At 36.6% G+C, this 23,484-nt stretch overlaps 1 protein-coding gene across 5 annotated transcripts in view; it reads left to right on the forward strand.

Annotated features, from left to right (window-relative positions):
* Positions 1 to 23,484, forward strand: part of KAT6B (lysine acetyltransferase 6B) — a 121,849-nt gene that overhangs the window by 78,130 nt on the left and 20,235 nt on the right. For all 5 annotated transcript variants that reach the window (XM_062580833.1, XM_062580832.1, XM_062580834.1 and 2 more), the window contains exons 9-12: positions 1,348 to 1,463; positions 3,364 to 3,505; positions 6,688 to 6,849; positions 9,263 to 9,356. In XM_062580833.1, coding sequence (XP_062436817.1) covers positions 1,348 to 1,463; positions 3,364 to 3,505; positions 6,688 to 6,849; positions 9,263 to 9,356 — 514 coding nt within the window. The remainder of the gene's footprint in view (positions 1 to 1,347; positions 1,464 to 3,363; positions 3,506 to 6,687; positions 6,850 to 9,262; positions 9,357 to 23,484) is intronic.

Below are 23,484 nucleotides of genomic sequence, written 5' to 3' on the forward strand. Positions count from 1 at the left end.
AGCAGATTCTAGGAAAAGTTAAGTCTGTTCTATTAAATACTGTTTATAAAAAGCAAATCGTGTTTGGTGGGTTGCTCATTGTTTTATTTTGCCTCATGGTTTAATACATCTTGAGTTTAAAAACTATAGAATTTCTCTAGTAGTTGAAATATTTGAGCTGAATCTGATTAAAACTTTATACCAGCTGGTGTTTATGCTTCTCTTTAAGATATGCAATACTAATCTAAAACTTGCTGAGACTAAACTGATTTCGTTTGCCAAGGAAGCTCTAGACATGGCTGCTGAATTTTCCTTTGGCAAAAGAGGCTACTATTTCTCTGTGTCAGTGGAATGAGCAAGCCTTGTAGGCTTCCATGTTGGAAGAAACTCTTTACAAGTCAGTCATGAAGAAATTTTGCCCTTCAAGCAAGCAGTGTTTCTGGGAAGCAGGGTCAAAAGGAAGGTGCATATAATGCTGCAACTGCTGCTTTTAATAGAATGTGTCGTAAACCAGTATGTCTTTTATCTTTTTCAGTAATGAAAGTCCCTTAATTTTTTCAGGTTAGAGGTACAAGAGCTGACAGTACCTGGCATGGGTCAATGCATTGACCTTGATACAGTCTTAATTCAGAGAGTGTTAACCACCAAACGCAAACCAAGTTTAAAGATCAACTTCATTATTAGCTGGTATTTCCATTTGCTAATGGAAGTGGTTCCTACCTCCTCCTCTATCTATCTTTCTGTCTTTCATATGCAGTTCAAAAATGTTATGTGGTAAGATTTCTAAAATCGGTATCGCTTTATTTTTTTCCCGTATTTCTTTCTTCATTGTATTTAGTCAGCCCTTTAGATTCTAGCAGTCACTTTCTGAGCAGCTTAACTTTTCTATATCAGCTGAGGTATATTTTAGTTGACTGTTATGTTGACTGTTAGGAGATCAAATCCTATAAACTCCAGAAAAGCTCTTCTGATCCCTTCTCATTGATTGTTTTGACAAAAGGACAGATTATAGTTTGAACTAGGACTTTAGAAGTGTCCTCCTGCCAGATGCTTCAGGAGAAGAGGGTTGAGGCAGCTGTGCCTTTTATTTGACTGGGCCGTGTGTCTACTTGCATGCACTTGTTTGTAAGCACTGCTCATTTAACTTTATTCTTACTTGCTTGGCACCTTAAGAAAAAGAAGTTGTAAATTTTATAGATAGCTATTTGCAAATTCTGTCCTCTTGTCTGTCCAGGCTTGAAGAGTGTAAGCAGGTAATTTGAATGCTCCAAGTTTGTCAGGTCTTCACTGGTTGAAACTGATGATTTAAAAAAAAAAATCCTTTTGCATGTTCTATAGCTAATGTTTTGCTTTTATTGCACCTGACAGAAAATTGGGTGTAAAAACACTGGTGAAACAAGTGGACGATATCCTTCAGTGATTGAGTTTGGAAAATATGAGATCCAGACCTGGTACTCTTCGCCTTACCCACAGGAATATGCAAGGTAGTGAGTTGTCAAGATCATCATACATGTTGAGATTTTAACTAATTTTATACCTTACTTATTTTTAAAAGTTTATACTTAAATTTTACTTTTATAATTCTGAAGGAGGACAATGGTCATCTGTCTGTCTCTCTCTCTCTCAAACTAGTTCTATTCAAAAATGCATTAAATGATTAAATGTACTGATTTTTCTAGTCCTGTGTAATCTTAGAGTTTCTTACTCTCTCATTTCTCCCCTCCCCCATTCCTTTCTTTAAACAATTTGCAACCAGGTATGCCCAATTTAAGGTCTGGACCTATTAAATAAATAAAGTGAGCAAGTTGTGGCAGTGGCATCCCAATTCTGGCCTCTTCCTTTGCCAGGACACCTTGGAGTCAGGCAGAGAGCATGAGCTAGTACATGTGTTCAGTAGATCTCTACTGAATTACTTGTGCTGGAAATACATGCTTTATGAATCCACGGGATTTATGGCATGTGGAGATTTGCAGAACTCTGTCCTCTGTAGAGAGTAGTTGATGAGAACAACCAAGTTATATGACCTGTTTCAAAAATCCTGTGCATGGCATTATTGTAAAACTGCATTTTCTCTCCATCTGCCTCATTCTTAGATACTGTCATCTTTGTGTAGTGGGAATGAGGGATATATTGTGAACTGATAATGTAAAAATCAAGGGTCAAAAAAGAGTGTATGGAGCATTTCTGTTCCATCTTGTTAATGGAGCTTTTACAGTGTTAATATTTTATTTCACTTTTATAGCCCTTTATTTTCAGTCATATCATGAGAGAAAGAGTCTGGCCCATCAGGTAAATTAATCCCAGACAGAGGTATGATAATGGATAATCATTGGTACGAGCCAACAGTGAGCCATCTGTAGGAGGCAGTGCGATTCTTGGCTCTACATCATGGAATAAACAATTTGTACTCCTTTGATAAATTTTCTTAGAAACCTGGAATACTGTAAACCAGTGCTGTTACCTCTAAGTGATTCTAAAATGTACCAGTAACTTCAGAGCAGATATAATTGTCCTCTGTTCTAAGAATTTGTAGACTATTAAACTAATTTTAGTAAACTGATTTCCTGCAATAGTCTTCTACTACTTCTGTAACTTAAAAAGGGGGATAAATAGCTAAAAATTCCTGAAAGGAGCAGGCTTTTTTTTCCCTGGCAGGTAGATCTCATTATCAGTGTTGTCTAAAATGGTACATGTGGGTTACCTGCATCCGATTGGAACTGAATCCTCCATGGAGGAATAGTCATCTGTCTTGCCTCTTGTCATGGAGATGGGTGGAAGAGAGCCTTTCGCCTGTATGTGAAGTGTTTGGACTGGCTTCTGTGTTTGAGTAAAGTGATGATGTGGCTGGTTAGAGGGGAGAGGGTCATTGTACCACAGCCTGCTGTCCCGTCCAAGTATATGGAAGAGCATGGGAAGAAAAAAATCTCCTAGCCTCTTCCACATCCAAAATAGAGGAGGAGGTTCCCTGTAGCCTCCTCTGTCCTTACTGTGAAAAAGGACGGAACTTGAGGTATGACTCCAGTGTGCCTAGTTTGATGAAAGCTTAGGTGAAATGTGAGGTGGGGCAAGGGGAAGGGAACTGGGATGTAGCTGAGGCTGGACCACCAAACGGCTGCTCCCAGTCCAACTCAGTTGAATCAGGTTCACTCTGATTGAATGTTTTTTTTTTTTTCCCTTAAGTTCACTTCTAATGACTGATGTATATGTTTAATCATTCCCTCTAATATTTTTTTTTCCTTTTTTAACCTAAGTAGCATTTACTCAGAGTACCTTACATTTAAATGGGGAGGGACTTGTCACTTTGTGGTAACTTCTTTTGCTTATAGAATTTAACAAATTATTCATTTGTTTTTTGTATAAAATATCTTTCTAATTTTCATACAGACTACCAAAGCTTTACCTGTGCGAATTCTGTCTTAAATACATGAAAAGTAAAAACATTTTGTTAAGGCACTCAAAGAAATGTGGCTGGTTTCATCCTCCAGCCAATGAAATCTACAGAAGAAATGACCTTTCAGTATTTGAGGTAGGTATATCAAAGTCTAGATTTCTGAAAGTAATCAGTTTTGTAGACATTACAGACTAGCTGTAGACCAATGGCGGGGGGGAAACTTTAAAATATATAAATACTTCCATGAAGATTCTTCTTATGCTGCAGAAACAAATCTTCCCTGTCTTGTTTCCCCCCCCCCCCCGCCCTCTTCTCTTGTGACTCTTACTTTCTCTACACTTGTACATTATGCATTACTAGACCTTTAAAGATTCTGGTACAGCATGCTTCTTGGATGGGGGCTGCAATGGAAGTGCTTCAAGTGGGCAGTCATTCCCTTCATGGCAAAAGTGCCTTTTACACCCATTCAGTTTTGGCTGCTTAAGCATTTTGGTTGAAGAGAGACTAGTGAGCATAATATAAATGTCTGCAAAGTATGAAAACAAACCAGTTCACGTATTGTTCCAGAAATGTAAATGTAGCAATAAAGGGTTTTTTTTCTTCCTTTTGGGTTTCTGAGAAACTTGCCCTGAAGCATCCTGGTTGGATGATAGAGGTTCAGTCGAACTCTGGCCACAACAAGCTGCCTTTAATTTAGGAAGTCCAGAGTTGAGCTTTTCGACATAGAGGGCTATAATCTAAATTACTGCCTTGGAGACTTCTTCTTTGCCAGTCTCTGAGTTTCTAAGGATATCCTAGACAATGGAAATCTGCATGTCAGGTAGTGTATCTGCAGTTATTCAAGCTGTTCATTAATCTGTGTGTTCCTAGAGTTACCAGTTGCATTAACAGAGAAGACAGTCAGGATTATTAGGAATTCTTTTGAGATTCTTTCTCAACAGCAGCATTCAGATGTGCATATTTAACTTTTTAATTTTGGGTATCATCGATTCTACTTGCAATTTGTGTTTTTGTATTGTAAAAAATGTCTGTCATGCCTGATCATTGCCATTATCTGGTTAAATAGTGGTAGATACAGTTTCGGAGACATTACTTAAATTTTAAAAAAGACCTTAATACTTGGTTAACTTGCTTGTTTTTGCAATATTAAAGAAAATTCTACATCAGTCAAAGTCACAAACGGGTTTTGTTTTTTGCTGTAGTTTACCACCATGTGTGTTTTTCTACCCCTTATTCTTTTGTTTATGAGAACTAATTCAGAATTTGTAAGGACACAATTGCAAACAATAAGTTAGGAAAGTAGAAATATATATATATATTTTTGTGGCTGATCTATGTGGTTCAGCATAGCTTTCCACATCAACACTGTGTTTCCTTCCTGACTCAGGTAGTTTTTCTACTGGTTGTAAATCTGCCAGCAAAACTCTTAAATTGTAAACAGACTTAAAACTCTCTTTCCCTATCAAAAAAAGCCCAAGATTGTCTTAGTCTGAAATAATTAAATTTTTTTCCTCTACTACTGTGTATTAAAAGAGCTGTACAGCATGCAACAAAAAGCAAATCCTGCTTTATTCATCTTTTCATTAACCAACCCATGAATAAAAAATTATTAAAAAAAAAAAAAAAAAAAAAAAACCACACATAGCAAATAAGATGCATGTGCAAGGAATGTCTGGACTCTTTCTGCACTCCTCCTGTCTTCTTTCTCTGTTTTAGGCACCTTAATCACTCATCTTAAGACTTCTGAAAGAAAGACTTTGTTTTTCATTTCCAAGATTAGTTTCAATTGTTGTTCTGATAACTGTAGAGACTTTGTCATTTGTTGATGTCCTTCCTAGTAGAGACTTCAAGGAATTCTGTGCACCCGCTTTCTTTTTGGCAGAATGAAAGGGATGTGGTTTCCTTCATGCTTTCTGTTTTCTAGAGAAGCAGAAGTGAGTTTGGCATCTAAGATTTATGTACCTCTGCTCAGAGCATGGCTTTGACAGATTTGAGAGAAGACTTTGACATAGCTTGCTACTATGTTGAAGCCAAGAAACTTTGACAAATATTTTCTTTTGAGATTGTAGTCCACTTTTTCACTCATTTAAAACTGATAAACGAGCTGCATTTGTCTGGAATTGAGTGTTTCTACATTTCTGTACAAATGTTCTCATTGAAAAATATCTTAGAGAATTTGGATTTTCAAACTTGTGGCTTACTCAGTGGTAACATATACATGGTTGGCACTCATTTAATTTGCATATTTGCTAACAAGTGAGCAAAAGGAGGGAAAAATCGAGATGATGTAGCGAATTCTATTAGGACTTAATGTAGTTGATATGTTCTCAAATGCTGTATGTAGGTTTTATTCTATTGCTTTTTAGTAGCAGTAGCTGATCGTTAAATATTTTTTTTCTTTAATCCAAATAGCACAACTGCACTAAGTCAGTCACCTTGAAATCTCTAAATGCATCAAGAGATTGGTATTTACTCAGAATTGTAACTAGGATTGTGACTAGAAACAGAATAGAATACTTTAGAAATAGAAATCTTTCTCAGTATTGTGTGCAGATGGTTTGGCTGTGTGAAAGAAATACAAATAGTGACTTTATCAAAGAATATCAGTACAAACAAATGTTTCTATTAAGATCGTTTCAAAAAGACTTTTGTCTTTGAGCCTTCCGTTTCAGGGAGTAACTTATTGTAGTCTAGGAAATCTGTATCTGTGCCCAGTTTTTTTTAGTGGTCTACATCAGAGCTTGATTCTTTATGCTAGGAGCGTACCTAGACTAATTATAGTACGTAACCTGAAACTGTACTTCTCTTGCACAATATCATTTTAGCCCCGGTATAGTATTTTTGTCTTGTTTAATTGTATCTAAAACGCTATTATATTTAATACCAAATTGACAACCCGTTCACTGGTCTTGTATGTTAAGATTCATTATACAATTCTTGCTTCTTTTTACTATTTATTGGGCACGCCTTCCTGATAGCTTATTATAGCTTTAAATAGTATGTTGTTGTTGTTGCTGTCTGCTAGTCATGTCCGTTTCATTCCAAGAATTAAGTGGGAAAGGTAAGTCCAATCTGAACAATTAAAAGATGAAGTTATTTGTTTAATAAATCCAGATCCTCTGAAGATACTAATGCCAAGTAATTAGTACCAACTGGGAATTCTTATGTAGCAAGAGGCTGGGGCATCTCTATTCTGAAGCTACCTGCCTCGTAACATCTTTTTCATGTTTCCTTCTAGGATATGGTTGATTCAAGAAGCTATTTTGTCCTAATATGTTGGTGGCATGGGAAATAACTGCATCTGTCTTGCTTTCTAGGTTGATGGAAATGTGAGCAAAATTTATTGTCAGAATCTTTGTTTGTTAGCTAAGCTCTTTCTGGACCACAAAACCTTGTATTATGATGTTGAACCATTCCTCTTCTATGTTCTTACAAAAAATGATGAGAAAGGCTGCCATTTAGTTGGATATTTTTCTAAGGTAAAAGTATTTCTTTTTCAAAATGTTATTTGTAACTGTTCCCACTGTCCTTTAAAAATGAACTTAAATATTTGTGCATACAATTTCATCAGCAAAGTAAAACTTTAATTAAAAAAATTTTCAAATTCTCTCTAAGTCTCAAATGGAATGCGATTCATCTCAAATATACTAGTACTTTATTTTTCTCGAAGACTGCAAATTGAGAATTTACATATATCTATTCAGCTATATGCATTTTACTTTTGAGGTTGTTTTGTGACTTGTGTTTGCACCGTTGAAAATGAAATAACTTCCCCCCCCCCACACACACACACTTTCTTTCAATTACCAAGTTTTGCAGAAGTCTAACTTGTAAAAGTACTAGGCGTTTGAATGTTGATTTGCATTCAGGCTTTTCCTGCTAGCTGTTCAAGTTGGCTATTTGGATGAAAATGACCTACTATGTAGATATTTTTCATTCTTGTGGACAGTATAATGCAGTTACGTAATACGGTAAGCTTAAGAACGTGAGCACTAACTTCAGTGTACCTTTTCTTTATAATAAATATCCTTTTATGTGTGTGCAGTTTTGCTTTGAATTTTAAAGCAGTAATCACAGTTATGGACAAAAATAGTCTGAATTATCTTGACAAATACTAATAATAGTGGTGGAGGATAATTAGATATGCCTTAAAAGCTTCCGTTAGTTAATTTTACAATAAGCAGTTTGATGAATTGGCACACAAACAGTTACTGTGTGACCTGCATTCTGCTTTTCAGAAATTGAATACTTTTTGCCTCTAATCTGACCAAGAAGTGATTTTTATAAAGATATTTTTAGGAACTATAGACATTATGTTAGAGTACTTGTACACTCTACAGTGGTACTCCTGGACTGATTAATTTTTTTGGAGGTGTGGGCCTTTCTGAGATTTAAATAACGGTGGGAATTGCAAACACAACTTGCTCTGTCTCTGCTCTTAAACTTCCAAATAGCTTATGTTGACATGGCAGACAAACTCACTCTCTTAGCAAGTATTTTCTAGTAGATTTATTTAAGATACTGCAAGTATTGAAGTGAATCCCTCTTCATACTTGAATATTTCCTCCCCTTTCTTTTTTCAGCAAAGATGCACTTTGTCCTGTTTCCCCATCAATCTGTGTGTCAGTTTTAGTGGTCACAAATGTTTTCCCCAGCAAAACTTAGGAAAATGCTTTAGCATCACCTTGAATTCGCTGAAGTACTGCAATGATTTACTGAATTGGGCCCTCCTTTTTTGCCCCTGCAGTGAGTATCGTTTTGCTGGCAGAAATGCTCTGGCTTTTCTTGCTCAAATGTAAATACATCACCAGGATACATAATACTAAGCAGCAGTCTGACAGTTTGAAAGCCTGTACAGAGAAGATGTTGCTTTAGCCTTTGTCATACACGTAGAAATAAAGAAATCTTCTGAAATATGGTATTGACACCTGCTCTCACATCTGAAGAAATGTTTGGAAACGAGCATATTGGCGTTTGGTCCTGTCGGTATTGTCACTGATCTGGTGTCATCTTAGGTGTGGAGGCTAAATTAGTAGCTGGTGTATGCTTGCCCCAGCTTCTTACGAGTTACGTCAACCTGTTTATTTCTAGGTGGTTTATTTGATGTCCCTCAAATCTACATAGTACTGAATTTTGTTTTCTGTGTAATCTTTTAAAGATAATAAGGGTTCAAGGTTCTCTCTCTCTCTCTCTTTTTTTTTTTTTTTTTAATATCAATAAAAGAACCTCCAAGCTATGTTGTTAGAGCAGCTTCGTGGTTTAGATTTTTCTTTCTGTAATGTTTGCTTCCGTTGTGTTTATACGTGACTTTATCTGAAAGAGAGCTCTGAATTCTGAGCGTTTTTCCTTCCTTTGGATTTAGGTGAAGCATTTAGCTTTAAGTATGACTTCTTAGTTCTGTAATTGAAGGGTTTTTCCTTCTTACCCTCACCCCCCAGTTGTATTCATTCAGAGGTAGAAGACAAAATACAGGTGAAAACCAACAAAGTACTTACTGTAGAAATTGCAGAAAATGTATCTTCACCGTATGCGTGGTTGTTATTCTCTGCTTGTATAGCCCTAAGAGAATGATCAGTGAAGTATAAAAGTATTTCCTTCTTCTTGTCTCCCTTCTTCCATACTATGCCTAACCTTCCTTATGCTGTTTAGATAATCTGTTCAATTTTTAGGGTGCTGAGTAGCTAACTAATAAAACCCAAATATTTTTGAGGGTATATTTTATTGATGTTTCCTTTTTATCATTAATTATTAACATGGAAATATTCAGCTTTAGTACTGACCACGTGGATTCATTTGACTTACTGGGATATTGTACAAGGACAGTGGCAAGTGCAGGTAATTGCCCACTTCAGCAGTGCTTTGACATACTTGTTCTGTTTCTCCTTCCCTCAGGAAAAGCTTTGCCAGCAGAAGTACAATGTCTCCTGCATAATGATCATGCCCCAATACCAAAGGCAAGGATTTGGAAGGTTTCTCATTGATTTCAGTAAGTGAAGTGTTTTATTTACATTTGTGATTCAGGGATCTGATGGTTGCTGTAGCAAACTGTAACATACAGAAGTTTGTTTAATTTGTTTAGTTGTTTTTATCAGTGGATAATGGATTTCTGTTTATATTTGCACAGGATAGAAAAGCTTCCTGAAGTGAAAAACTTACTGCTGCTGTTATTGTACTCTAGGAAATTGAGAATGGATCTCTCAGCAGTATTTTTAGCTCAGAAAGGTATTGCCCTGAATGATTTGTCTAAATTAGTTTCCATTTTGCCCTGCTCATAGGAAGAGCTTTGTGATCAAAGCTAAGAAAGTGTTAGACTAAGGCATTCTCTGCATTCTGATATTTAAACTTGTATTTTTTTAGCAGAAGAATCATTTTTTTTCTGAAGGAGTGTTACAAAGAAGGAACATGCTACTTTTTTTTTTTTTTTTTTTTTTAAATCATCACTTTCTTAGTGGCAAATGTTACAAAATTGTGTAGGTGCTCAGAGTTGTATATATTCTTACTGCTTTGTTCTGCTGAGTTGAGTATCTGACCTGTCTGAAAGCCTGAGAAACACTTGTTTAAGTGTACATCTATATCACCCCCAAAGCTCTCATTTTTAAGCTGTAATAAAAGTTCAAACAAAGTTCTATAGGGAAGCATCTCATGAATGTCCTAGTATTACTGAATCCAACTTTGTAATTTAGAGAAAGGATGAAGAGGGAATTGGTGTATATTGGATGTGGTTAGAGAAATGGTAAATCTAGTTTTCAGTATTACTTACGATTTTTAAAGCACTGTAGAATTGCATGATAATAAAGATATTTAAGATAATAGGATTTCTGGCCTGAAGGTTATGCAAGAACATTAAAATGCAAATAAAAATACATTGCAGTATAACAGCAGGACAAGACTGATAACTTGTAACTGTAGAGTTCTGAAGCTCTGGGTCTTGCAGTGTTTTACTCAGCATGACCACGCTAGAGTTAATAAAGATATTTGGTACATCTCTTCATTCCACAGCTTTACAAACAATTAATCTTCACTGTACCCCTGTGAGATAGGTAAGGATGGTTCTGGATCACTTAATTCACCATTGAAATGTAGCTATCGCTGGAGTGGAACACAACAGCTGTTTGGTTGAGAACATTCTGCAACTTTTTAGGAAAGACAGTGAAAAATACTTCTAGAACTCTGCTGTACAGACTTCAAGCTTGTTTATTTAGGTAGAATTTGGCCCTGATCTGAGGACTAGTGTATCTCCTTGGGAAAGGAGTAACTGGTAAGTACTTCTAGGTATTTTCTGTTTGTGTGGGTGTGTGTTGTTTTTTTTTTTTTTTTTTTTCCTTCTCTCTGTGGTGTCTTTCAAATGAAGCACCCTCAAGGAGCATTTTTCTGGTTGAGTACTGACTTTGCAGTAGAGTGATGTCTGTGAAAGTGGCAGTTACAGTTTTGAAGCCTGTATGCTCTGCAAAAGACCTCGTAACTGAAGCTGTATACTCCACATGCTAAGGAACTTGGAGATCTTTTTGTATTGTAGTGAGATAGAATATTTTGTTGTTTAAACTAGTTTTTACCTGTATACAGGTACTTTGACTACTGTGTCCGTTCAGTCTCTTTCTTTACTAAGTGCTATGCTAGTTAATATGGAGGAATCAGTTGGGTATTCGGTACCTCTTATCCACCTCTGAAAATCTAAAGTACAGCAGGTTCTTTGAATTATCAGAATTCGTGTGATGACTTGCAACATGTCCTAATGGTACACTTGATCCTTATTTGGTGCTGCCTGTACTCGTTTCAGGTATACATACTGGGCATGGTCTAGAGATCAGCTTTAGCTTCTGCTGGGGCTAACAGCCTGCCCACTTTGTGAGCATGCAATCTGTCCTTCAGTGCTTTTCCACAATTCCTCTTTGTTTTTTGGACAGAGTTTCCCTTAACTAACTGGGAATCAGAGTGTCTCAATTTCCAACAGAATGAAGAACTGAGAGATGACTGAGAGGTCTGACTGTGTACTGAGTGTTGAACAAAATAAATGAAAGGTATGAAAGAGAACTGCTTGTGGCTGCTTTTTTCCTAGGGAGTGTAAAGCTTCAAGTTTTGTTTTCTTGTTTTGTATTTTTATGCTTTTGCAGGATGGAGGCTGAATGGCATTAAATGGAGCAGTAATATCCTCATCCAGATTAGCGAGCCCCAAATTTGCCATTATAGAAAAATCTGAAATCAATTATGACCTGTGCCTTCCCCCCACCCCCCGGAATATTATTTTTGCCTTGCACCTCCTCTTAATTTGTAATATAATTGGCTGCCATAGTTTTGGACTTGACCTTTCCTGTTCACTTGCTGACACTTCAGAGAGTAACTGCTGTATCTGGCCTGAGAAGATGGGATACAGCCAAACCCCAGTCCTTAGACTTGACCTGTGCAGGTTTAGAATAACAAAAAAAAAAAAAAAAGTTTACAAATGACATTGTTTAGAATGTCTTATTCTCATACAGTCTTTGGAAGTTTTTTTTTTCCCCTTTTTGCTCTGGCTAAGGATAAACAGTCATTGATCATGCAGGTAACGCATCTAACTGCTGTATTTTGAGTTCTATAAAGCAGTCACTGAAGCTTGTTGACTTTTTAAAATAACAGTAACCAGAACAGTTTTTGGACTAAAATAATGCAAGTTTTACTGTTGAGCGAATAGTTTTCCGAAAACAATAATTACAAGCCACACATGGAAAGGCCTCAGGTACTGTGTGCAAGCAGTTAATGGCTCACACTGCTTTATGTGTCTAGAACTTGGGAAAGACTGGAAAGAAATCAGATCTTAAACCACTACACAACTCCTGCTTTATCAGCAGTCTAGTGAAAATGTAGGTTATGTGGTACAAAATTGACTTCCTCCATGCCAAGTGAAACGCTATCTGTTTGTTGTTCAGAAGGTGGTGCATATTTTGGTTTGCCAAACTGGTTTTCTTGAACTAAATCTTTACCAGTGAGTCAATGGTCTTCTGGTAACTTGCAAGAGAAAAATCAATTATTTTATTTTGTGAAAAGGAAATAAATGTTTTCTGTCTCCTGATTTTCAGCTTTTTTTTTTTTTTTTTTTTTTTTGGCTAAGTACATTTAAAATGTTTAGTTTCTATTTGAAATAGAAACTAAAATTACTGTTTTCTACTTTGTAGATACTAACATAATGCTTTCTGTCTTCCTGTCACTTCAGGAATCTATAATGTGAGATGTCACGTGGAAAAAATCCATTTTTTAGGAAGGATTGTTTAATTTTTGAGAGAAGAAAGTGTGTGGTAAAGTGCCTGCATTATCTGTCAGGATTGTCTTGAGTGAAAAAAATTCACGTGTAATTCTCTATATGTAATCAGTCACTTAAATGTATTTTGAAAACTGTAATATCCATATTTTTCTTTCTGCTTTTTCCTTTTTTTAAAGCCTGGTAAGTGGCTGGTGGGGTTTTTTTTGGTAGTGAAGTTACTTGTTTTTGACCATGTTAGAAATTTGTTGAACTGTTAAAATTTAAAAGTGGCTTGAATCTAAACTTTTATTAGATAGTGAAACTCATTTGTAAAAAAGCAGAGTTGATTTTGCTTGATTGTGCTAAATTCACTTTGTAAGGTAAAGCTAGATTAACCTATTTTCTAGAAATGTGTCTTACTGAAGATGGTACTAACTTACAAGATGCTTACAAAATAATTCACATGGAGTCTTCCTTTTGATTATGCTGAATATGCTTTATTTTTTAAAATTTTATTACAGCCTACTCAGTTTTCAGTTAGGGAACTTTATTTGGAATATTTATGAACACATGGAAGTAGCTTCTGGAAAGGGATGGGGGACCTTAACTTGCTCAGATACATTTAATACCTTATTATCTTTTACAGGATTGATGATGGCTGCCCAACTTCTTGGGCATACTTAAGATTGTGGTAAAGGAGTTGGCAGGCACAAACTTCTTTCTTTGATTTGGGGTGTTTTGTTTTCATTGCGTTGCTTCTTTTCTGTATTATGTGAGGCTGACTGGGTTGTGATTGTAGTGGGCATACGTGAGGGGGGAATTAATGGACTTCTGCGTGAATCTTTCGTTCTTACTGCAAATTAAATTTTGGGCAAGTAGAGTCCAGTTTAAGTTGATTCAGAAGCAAACCAGAAAGCAGACTTCTCTTGCATGAGGTCCCACTCTAGCTTTTTCTCGTTCTGTGTCCATCTGTAAATCTATCTGCAGTGATGCACAGCTGCTAATTCTGAGAATTATGTATACTTATGTTTGGGCAAGTTTTTACATATTCTGCATCAGGTCAGCCTGCAATGCTGATGTAGTTTAACAGTGCCAGCACTGAACTTAGGGTTTTGTAGCTGTTCCTATCCATGTACTCCCAGCTCTTCTACAAATTTAGCAGCTCCTCTATACAAGAAGCTTCTTTTTACTTTACTTTCTTGGTTTGAGCTATTGTAGAATCCATAATCTTCATATACTTTGTTTCTGTTCATTACACAGCAGTGCCAAACATGACGGTCAGTCTTTATTTTCCAAATCACAGAATTTGGTATCAGTAAAATGGAATATAGCAATGTTTCATAGTTGATTAATGAGTATTTTCCATAAGTTTAAAACAATCATTTGATTTCAGGCCTCCTTGCAAAACTCATCTCCCCATAGTCCCAAGTTTGTTTACTGGATTGCAAATTCCCTGCCAGGTGCCCGCAGTGCATTAGCACAGCAGGAGCTGGAGGAAGACTACCTGTGAGGACTTTCAGATAAGCCTGTCCCACTGCAGTGGCTACTGTGTCGGTGTTACCTTCGCATCACAGTAACGATATGGTTAAATGCCAAGGAGCAAAGTCCTTGATAGCCTTCTGGTTTTTCATTTTGAAGGTGTTTCTTGTCTAGCTGATTGCGTCAGTCTCTTCCTCCACATAAGAATTCCTTCTTTTCATTTGGTTTATTTGTTCTTTGTGGAATGGTGGCGTTACCTGAGAGGAAGCTTGTTTTAATGATGCTGGGGTTCCAGTTGAGCCACGTGTGCTTTTTGATTTTATTTGTCTGTATGTTTGGGAAAGTCAGTGCTGACTTTCTGACCTTTTGTATCTTATATTGTATGCAAATTTAATGCCTTAAAAGTCACTCCCTCTGGAATACTGTAAGAGGCTTACCACAGAGCTGAACAGATACTCTGAGATTAAAAAGATTTGTCATGGTATGGGCATATATATATATATTTTTTTTTTCCATTAGCTTGCACTGACTCTTAGTTCTCGTCTGGTATGTGTAGCTTAGTTATCTTGAGGAGCCCATATAGAGAAAGACAATTGAAGTGTGACTGAAGAAAAGACAAGCTCAATTTCTGTTAGCTAAACAGGTCTATTCTCGTCTAGGAGAAAGTGGTTCCTTTTAATGTTTGCTCATTTCTACTCCCTGGATCCAATATCTGTGTTTTGGTCAAGTGTTTTTGATCCTGTTGCATTTGAACAGGTGAGTAAATTTTCCAGATTTGCAGAAGCAGTAGAGTAAAAGCAGAAGCTGTGCCTGTGCAACAGCTGATGTGTAACAGTAAGGAAGGCTAGTTTCAGAGGGAGGAGGAGAACAAAAGAAAGTGGCCCTACAAGTAAAGGGGAACTAAATTCTTAATGGAGAGAAAGCGGTGGTTATGTCTTTCCTTCTATATGCTTTTCATCAGTAAACCTCAGAGCACTTGATAAGAGGTCAGTACCATTATGATTGTTCATAAATTGGGAGCTGAGAGGTAGACCCACTTTTTTTGCTCAAAGCCACTCAGACTAGTAGCAATGTTGATTAGCAATCTTCTCAGTAAGAGTTAGCTAAACAAAGGCCTGTGAATGAGATTTTTGAGGACTTTTTGATCTCAATTCTTGTTTTTCCTTCATCCCCCCTGCAAATTCTTACCATCACTTATGTAGATGCAACAGCATGTGGTGTTTGTGTGCAAAAGCTGAATCACTGAAATATTCTGGGTTAGAAGGGGGTGGGAAGCAGAGCCAGCTCTTCTAAAAGAGGTTTATCAAACCCAGGTCAGTTGTTGATCCCCTATATGCTTTCTTTGAGAAAGTGAGGAATGGTAGTGGGCAAGCGAATAGGTGAAAAAAGGATGGGGACCTGTCTAAACTACACTCAACTTCCTTGCAGCTTGCAAGTGTTTCAGAAGGCTGCATCCTTCTGAGAATGTGAAGCCTACATTGCTTAGGGGTTAGTTACACACAGTAGTGAGTGAGCATTCCACATCCAGTCCAGAGAATTACTTTAAGCTGTCTCAGAAGCATCAATGTTTAATTGTAAACCTGCATTGGTGAGAATAGAACTGGTGGGTTTATTTCTTAAGGGTACTGATTGTGAAAAGTTTTGAGTCGATTTTGAAGCAGGCTAAAATATTGCATTGCATGAAAAAGCATTGTAGTTTGAGCAGATTGTGAAGATTCTAAGTGTTTCTACTGGTCTTTACCCTTGTGCAATTTTATTCTCCCTGTGAACTTGATAAAGAATTAGTCTAGCCTGTAAAAGACCAGGTTTTTCTTAAAAAAAAAAAAAAAAAAAAAAAAAAAAAAAAAAAAAAAAAAACCCAAGATGTTTGGTTTCTGCTAAATTTTAAGAAAAACATAAATGCCATCCAAAAATAAAACCACTGACTTAGACGCACTGAATTCAAATAGCGTATTTTTCTTTTCTAGAATCAGCTAGCCAGGACTTCAAACTTCCTGGTGTCTCCAGTCATTTAAAAGCTTTGGCTCTTGATAAGATTATTTTTGCTTGAAGCCAAGAATTACTAGTTAGATGTAATTTTGGGCCAAGCTTCCTCACTCATCCTTTGTTTTTTCAGTGTCTTTGGAAGGAATCAGAGTTGAGCTTTTCATACTGCTAGTTGGAGTTCTGAGTAGTAGGCTCTTCCTTGTAACTCCCACATCCACATTGGTTTTGTGGTGCTTGATATACCAAAGAGATTTGGAAATGTTGTGGTACCAAAGATTAATTTCATAGCTGTCTTCCTCTATCTCTGATTCTAGCTGTAGTATTTCTAGACTTTGTGCTGTAACAGCAAAATGAGTTACTTCGATGTGGAAATCTAAAAAGCAGTGACTTTTGGTGAAGCATCAACTTTATGCAGCTATCCAAGAAAATGAAGTTGAAGAAAAACAGCAATTAATGGACTAGCATGTGGCGTGTTATGTAGGACAACATAAGGCTAATGGATGATACTGACATTTGACAATGTCGTTCCCATTTTGAGATGAGTAACTCTTTCTTTGTTGTTTTTGGCTTGTTTGTTTTTGTTTTGTTTTAATGGAGAAAATGTGTTATAGTAAAGTGGGAGAATAGAGAAAAAATGTGTGTGTTTTTTTTGTTTGTTTGTTTACAGTGGTTTTGAAAAATTATTACATAAATAAAAAGAGCCTGGAGAAGGTGGCAAGTACTTGCTCTTAAACAAAGGGCTCACATTTTACCAGAAGAAAGCTGGAATGATGCAAATGATAAAAGCTATTACATATAGAAATGGTGTGATAATGTATTGTGCAGTTTGGTTGTGTTTCCCCTCTTAGGATTATTTGAGCTGTGTATATCATAAAATATTAACAGAAGCACTAAAAAGGCAAAAGGGGGCAGAAGTAACAAAGATGTGAGGTTTTCTTTTGGGTTATGATGAGTTCTTAATTTTTTTGCTGTGTATAACCTTAGCTTATGTTTCTGTTCTATTAATTAGCCATGTAGACCTGTGTGTGTTCATATATAAAATATGCAGGTTCTAGTATGCTTATGGAATCACTGGAAAGCACCTCTAATACCTGATTACGAACTAGAGTTAGGCCCAAACAGTGGGGGGGGGGGGGGCCTTAAAAGTTGAATCTACTTTTTTTTGGTCTGTGTTTATGTAGAACTGATAACTTAAATCCTTTAATCTGGTCATGGGAAGTAATGCTTTGAGCACTAAGTGGCATTTTGGAGATACTATTCTCCAAAATCTGGTATTAGATGTTTTGCAATTTGCCCTAACAAATACTGAAATACGGTGTAAATACAATCCTAGAATAAACATTTTAAAAAGTTTTTTACAGTTATACGTTCTCTTTTGTGGTCTATAAACAGAGGTGGAAGATGTAAAGAAGAATTTCTTTAATATGCTTTGAAGCAAATCTGTTCTCAAACTACTCCTGAAGTCAACACCAGTAATTTAAGGATCTGTGTAAAACAGCTGATAGCTTAGCCTGTGTTTTGTTACTTGTGGTGACCCATATCTTTTTCTTTCTTTCTTTAAAAAAATAAAATAATAATAAAAAAAAAGCTACTGACTGACTTGCTTGTGTACAGAACATGGTCAGTTTTCAGCTTACAGACCTGTTGTGTCCAAATGAAAAGCTAAATTATTTATTCTTCTCCCCTTTTTCTTTAAGGGGAAGCTGAAATTCCCTTTGAGAGCTTTCGACTTTTGAGGTTGCCCTGGATGGCAAAAATGCTACCTCTTATTTTATGTTCTTCTCTTGAGAATTAATTGTGTTGCTTACTGGATGGCATGAATTTAGCCTCTTCTAAATAACTAATAAGAGACATTAGCTGTGATTTAGAGGAGAGTAGAATAGAGATAGATTTTGAATCAAGCTTTATTGATTTAGGACTATTCCAAGAAAAAATCAACCTCTTGATCTGTCTGAATATGAGGAAAAAATTCTTTTCTGTGAGGATGACAGAGCACTGGAACAGGTTGCCCAGAGAGGTTGTGGAGCCTCCTTCTCTGGAGATAATAAAACCCTGTCTGGATGCAACCCTGTGCAACATGCTCTGGGTGACCCTGCTTAAGCAGGGGGGTTGGACTAGATGATCTCCAGAGGTCCCTTCCAACCTCAACCGTTCTGTGACTCTGTGTGATTCTGTGATTTCTTGGCATTGTCATTTTGTATCTTCAGGGCACTGCATTTATCAGAACTGCAAAAGAAATCAGGCAGGTCACTTCAGATACAAGGGCTAAGACTATTCTAACTGAAGAGCATCTCTATTTCAAATCTCACTGAAAACAACTAAAAGGAAGGCCAAATGTGGTAGCAATGAAAACTAATATTAGTCGAACAAAGCTGGATTTATAGAAGCAATCTACCTAGGACTAGTGGCTGAAAGCAGATTTTAATTAAGTAATGAGACTTTAGTGATAAAGGCTTTCTATTTTTAACTGCATGGTGTAGTTCTGTTGCCACAAATCAGTGAGACAAAGTGAGTATTTGTCAATGATATGTAGCCTGTCGCTCTTATTGAAGCACTTTTAGCAACAATTATACATCACATCAATGAGATTACCTTGTGACTTTCTTAAAAGATGTCTTTGCTTTCCGGCATCATTGTTTGATTGGACAGTTCTGCCTTCTTGTAAAGGAATGACTATTTTTGGTTGCTTACTGCAGTTTTGAATAACAGTAAATATTTAGTAACTTGCTGTCTCTTTAAAAGTTAAGTTTCAAGTGTGGATTTTTCAGTGTTTGGTAGGTAATGTGTGGATGGCAGTTGCTTAATCACTCAGTTTCTATATCTGTTGGCTAACTAGGTACCACCACTAAATCTTACTCATTTTGTCATTCTTTTGCTACAGCATGCTTTAGTATATAGAACAAATGCACAGCAATAAGGTTTTTAATCTGAGGTAAGCCAAAGATTCTTGATTCCAATTTACATCTTGTATTGTGTTTTATGAAGTGTTTGTTAGACTACTTATCCGAATTATATAGCATTTGCAGTCACTTGTTCCTTTCTCACTATCCAGATGCACCTTTTGACTTTTCAGTATTGACTTTTCATTTTACTTTTATTAATATTCTTAAGAACTGCTTGGCTATCTTTGTAGGTATAAACAAAACAATAATGGAGAACTCTCTTGAGCTCTGGAACTTGGTCATCAGCTCTAAAACTGTTAAAACCATCAGTCATACAGTTCTGATCTGGGACATCTGTCATTCTCCCAGTGTGATAACAATTTCTGGTCATAGTTCAAGAGTCTAGGAGAGCTCTTAATCCATGTTAACAGCCAGTTTAGATGCAGTCGCTCTTTTGGAGAATTGGGTGTTAATGGTATAGGTGCCATATTTCTGTGCTGGTTGACCTTAGCGCCAGAAAATGGTTCTGGGCTTGTTCAGCTTACTTGTTAGATTAGACATAGCCTACTAGGGTCCACCGTCCTGTCCCATTGGTTGAAATCTTGTTCTATGAGTATATAGAGAATGTAAGAAGGTGAACAGGCTGTATTTACTAACAAAAAAGTGTGATATATTTTAACAATAGTATTTGTGAGCTCTCAACATCTAACATGAGAAGGTAATGGCAGTTCTTAAAGGAAATTCATTCAACAGTTAGTTATATGAACAGTTTACTATTTCATGTCATTTACTGTAGCTTAATTTAAAAAGCTTGTTAACTGCTTAACCTACTGACAGATTTGTTCATCTGATTCTTATTTGGAGAGGGATGTCTTCCATATATGGCAATCTTGCTTTTAAAGGTACTTCAGTTTCTGTTCTCTTGCTCTTGTTTCACCTGTCCTTATATTTAATCCGTTTTGTACATAAAACTTTCAGTCAAGAGGTTTGCTGGCAAATGGCACAGGATAAAATAAGTGTTAGCCAATTAATTTGCTTAGAGGATGCCATTTGTTAGTCTGACTGCAGTGCAGTCTCATCTTTACTTTTCTCCCTTCTTGAGAAGATTTGTTTAGCCCTAACCTCTTCTGTGGAACTCCCTATGAAGAAACTAAAGGGTTTGAGCCCCTTGTATTGAGTAATAATAATGCCTGAATTGGCATTATTTCTGGTAACAATAATGAAATAGTCTTTAGCTTACTTTCTTCATCGTGAATAAAGCTTTTCTTTAACCAGACAGAAGAAAAAAAAATGTAGCAGATTATTCACTTATCTGAGCATCTTAAGTTACAGCTGGTCGTGTGCATGTGTCTGTCTTTACATTGGGGTGCTTTGAAGCTGAAGTGCTTTCAAAGAGGGTACTAACACCTATTTAAGGTCTTGAAATGCTGATTTGGGAGGAATCTTCTCCTTAATGGACACTGGTGTATCGTAAAAGCAGTTATTAGCACTCACTGTTCTTTCAGACCTCTTGATATACAACATTGCGTGCAAACTGACAAGTTCTTCTTTCCATGTTAAGGACTTTTTTACTTTTATGTTTCAAACAAAACAGAGTTTAATGGAAAGCTGCTTGATTCCCTCTGTCTGAGTCTGGTAATGCATTTTTGGCAGTTGGCCTTTAAAGAGACTTAGAAAAACTCAGAACATGCGAGGGCAAACAGTTCACTGATCACTTCTTTTGTGTTGGATGGATTTTCATGAATACATTCTCTTCTGTCACAAATATTAACAAAATATGCACTGAAAAGAGAACAGGAGTTGAGTAGTGCTGATTACCTAAGGGCAATCTTTTGAGTACAAACTATTGCTTCTGACTCTTTCAAAAAGGCTTCATTTTATGACTGAGGGCCTCTGTCTGAAAAACAGACCTCAAGTTGCTCCCAGGTTTTGGCAAAAATTTGATTTTTGTCTGCTGTCTGCTCAGAGTTTTCAGCAGTGTTGTTAGCATCTTTAATGTGTGTTTCTGGAAAGCTTTTATAAGGTATTTGATTCTGTCTTCTATGAGAGTTATTCTAATGATGTTGGGCTACCTTTGATGCTATGAATGGAAGTATATGTAAACTTTTACAAGCGTATATAAACTTTTATATACAAATGTGATATGCACCATTTTGAACCTGAGATTGGCAGGCTTAAGTTGTACAATGCGTGAGAAGACCTATTATCCTTCTAAGTCAGCTTAAAGTCCACAATGCTAGCATTACATTAATTTCTCATTTTGCTAATGCATTATATGTGTGCTTGGATGCTCTGGTTATTTGTATATTAAAATACTCAGTGAAGTGTAGCATTCACAGCAGAAGTCAATTTAAAACCACTCCTAAACCGGGGAAGTAACTACTGCGGTAAGCTGAAGTCTTTTCTTGCTTTGAAAGCAAGCTGCTTGGACTCTGGTGTTCCTGACATCAGTTCCTATCCCTTCACCAACAGCTCTTGTCTACAGTGATGTTTTTGATCTGTGGCTTAACTGGCAGACTTAACTGGCAGACAAACTAGGTTGGTGAACTTCATTTCTGACTGCTTAACTATATAACTGCTTAGATGACTTGTGATAGTTTGATCCGAATACTTAATTGCGTGTATCATTGCTCTAATTAATTTGCAATGCAGTTAATTTATACAACTGTTGCAGAGTTTCAGTGTGCATTTGAGCTCCGAAAGTTCCTATTTATTATGCAGCTGCTGTGGACAAAGTCACCTGTTGAAATACCTATGAGATTTTGTCATTCATCACCTGTTATTTAAACAGCTAGATCCTAGATAATAAGAGAATGTATTTGTCTCTTGGTGAATTTTCTTTCTTTTTTATCTTGATGCTTCTTGGAGACTTGTACTTGTTTAGAAGCACCTTTGCAATATTTCATGACAATAAGGAGGAGAAAAAAGGCGGTGACCATTGCTATAAAGTCAGTACACTGTAAAATATGGTAGAATATTTGCTGTAGTTTCTTGTATTTAGCAATATTCTGACTAAACAGAAGGAAATGGAACAAGATACTTACGTACTGATAGATACATAGGTATTTTAAAGTACAGCATGGAAGGAAGGAGCATGCGATGGGCCCTAAGTTCAGAAGGTGATTGAATTGTTTCTGGCAACGGAAAGACAGCATGAGAAGCCATGAAAGCAAGTTTTAAGGTATTCCTAGTTGTTGAAAATCTGTCTATAGATATCTATACCGATGTTGTCTTCTAAAATTTCTCCCGTTAGTGTAAGATTAGCTCACAGTAGGAAAACTGTTTTTAATAAAGTTTTGGAAGCTTGTAAGTGAAGTAGGATATTGCCAGCAGGCTATCATTTTAAGTGCTGTGTTGCACTGAAAAGATGTGGTACTCGACACTGGCAACTTTCTTGAAGCCTTTTTGTAGGATCAGTAACGTATTACTATTGTTAGTGCAGCCAAACAGTTTTGGTAAGATAAAATGGGGTTTAGTTGTGCCTTGACAGCAATTCTGTATAGCTGTTCAAATTAATCTGATTGTAGTGGTCTTAGTGCACAGCTGGAGAGCAAGCGTGACCCTTGGAATGGGACAGTGTTACCACCACTATCTTGGCTGTCTGTATTGTCCTTGATTCACAGTCAGTTAAACCATTTGCAACTCAGCTGCTTGAATACCAGTACATGCAGATGACATCTTTTAGGCAAGCTGGTAACAGTTTACCTTACTATGTACTGTGTGCTGTAGCAGCTCAGTGGCTGTTCTAGGAGTGTATGAGATGGGCCAGCCTGGCAGTTGCTCTATGCTATACCATTCCTATTTGAATTGGAACCTGTATTTGAAATGGGTTCTCTGCACAGGCAGGACTTGAGCAAATCTGGAACCATTTCAGTTTGCTTTCATGTTGTGCGGTGAGGCAAATTACAGCAACAAAAGAGACTTAATTTCTACAGTTTTGAAAGGCCACGTTAATAGATCTGAATTTGGGCTGTGCTTAATGTCTGTTTATTCCTCACCCTGGTTATCAGTCAGTGCCTACTACTAGAATCCTGTATGACTGTTTGCAGATATAAAAATGATTCAGAAGATTCATCTGGACGTGATAAACGTTTTATGTTTTCTGAGTATTTTAATGTGCAAAATTTTAAATATTTTTGTAATGATGTTGCTGTTAAAAGTTCTGATCCTTTGTACTGTAGAAGAGTTCCTTTCTTCCATATGAACAAAGCAAACTTCACAATAGATTTTTTTCCCCCTTTGAAGCAGGATAGCATCATGATGATCGAGTGGTTTCACAAAGAAACTTTTTGGAAGGTCATAGACTAAAATGCATAACAGGATGCAGTCTTGATGAAAACCTGCTGAACAGAGTAATACTTTTCATACTTTTTCACGTCTGCTGTTGTTCAAAGCCCAGCAGGGTTAATTTACCTGCCAAGTGATTCTTAGCAGTTATTCTAGATTAGATTGCATTTTATTTTATTCCTGTACTCTGTAAGAGCTGCCCATATTCTAGAGTTCAGTGTGCTGTGCTAATAACCCTGAATGTGTGGGGATGAAATGGGTTATAA

This window comes from Rhea pennata, chromosome 7 (genome assembly GCF_028389875.1).
Source record: "Rhea pennata isolate bPtePen1 chromosome 7, bPtePen1.pri, whole genome shotgun sequence".
Classification (NCBI taxonomy): Eukaryota; Metazoa; Chordata; class Aves; order Rheiformes; family Rheidae; genus Rhea; species Rhea pennata.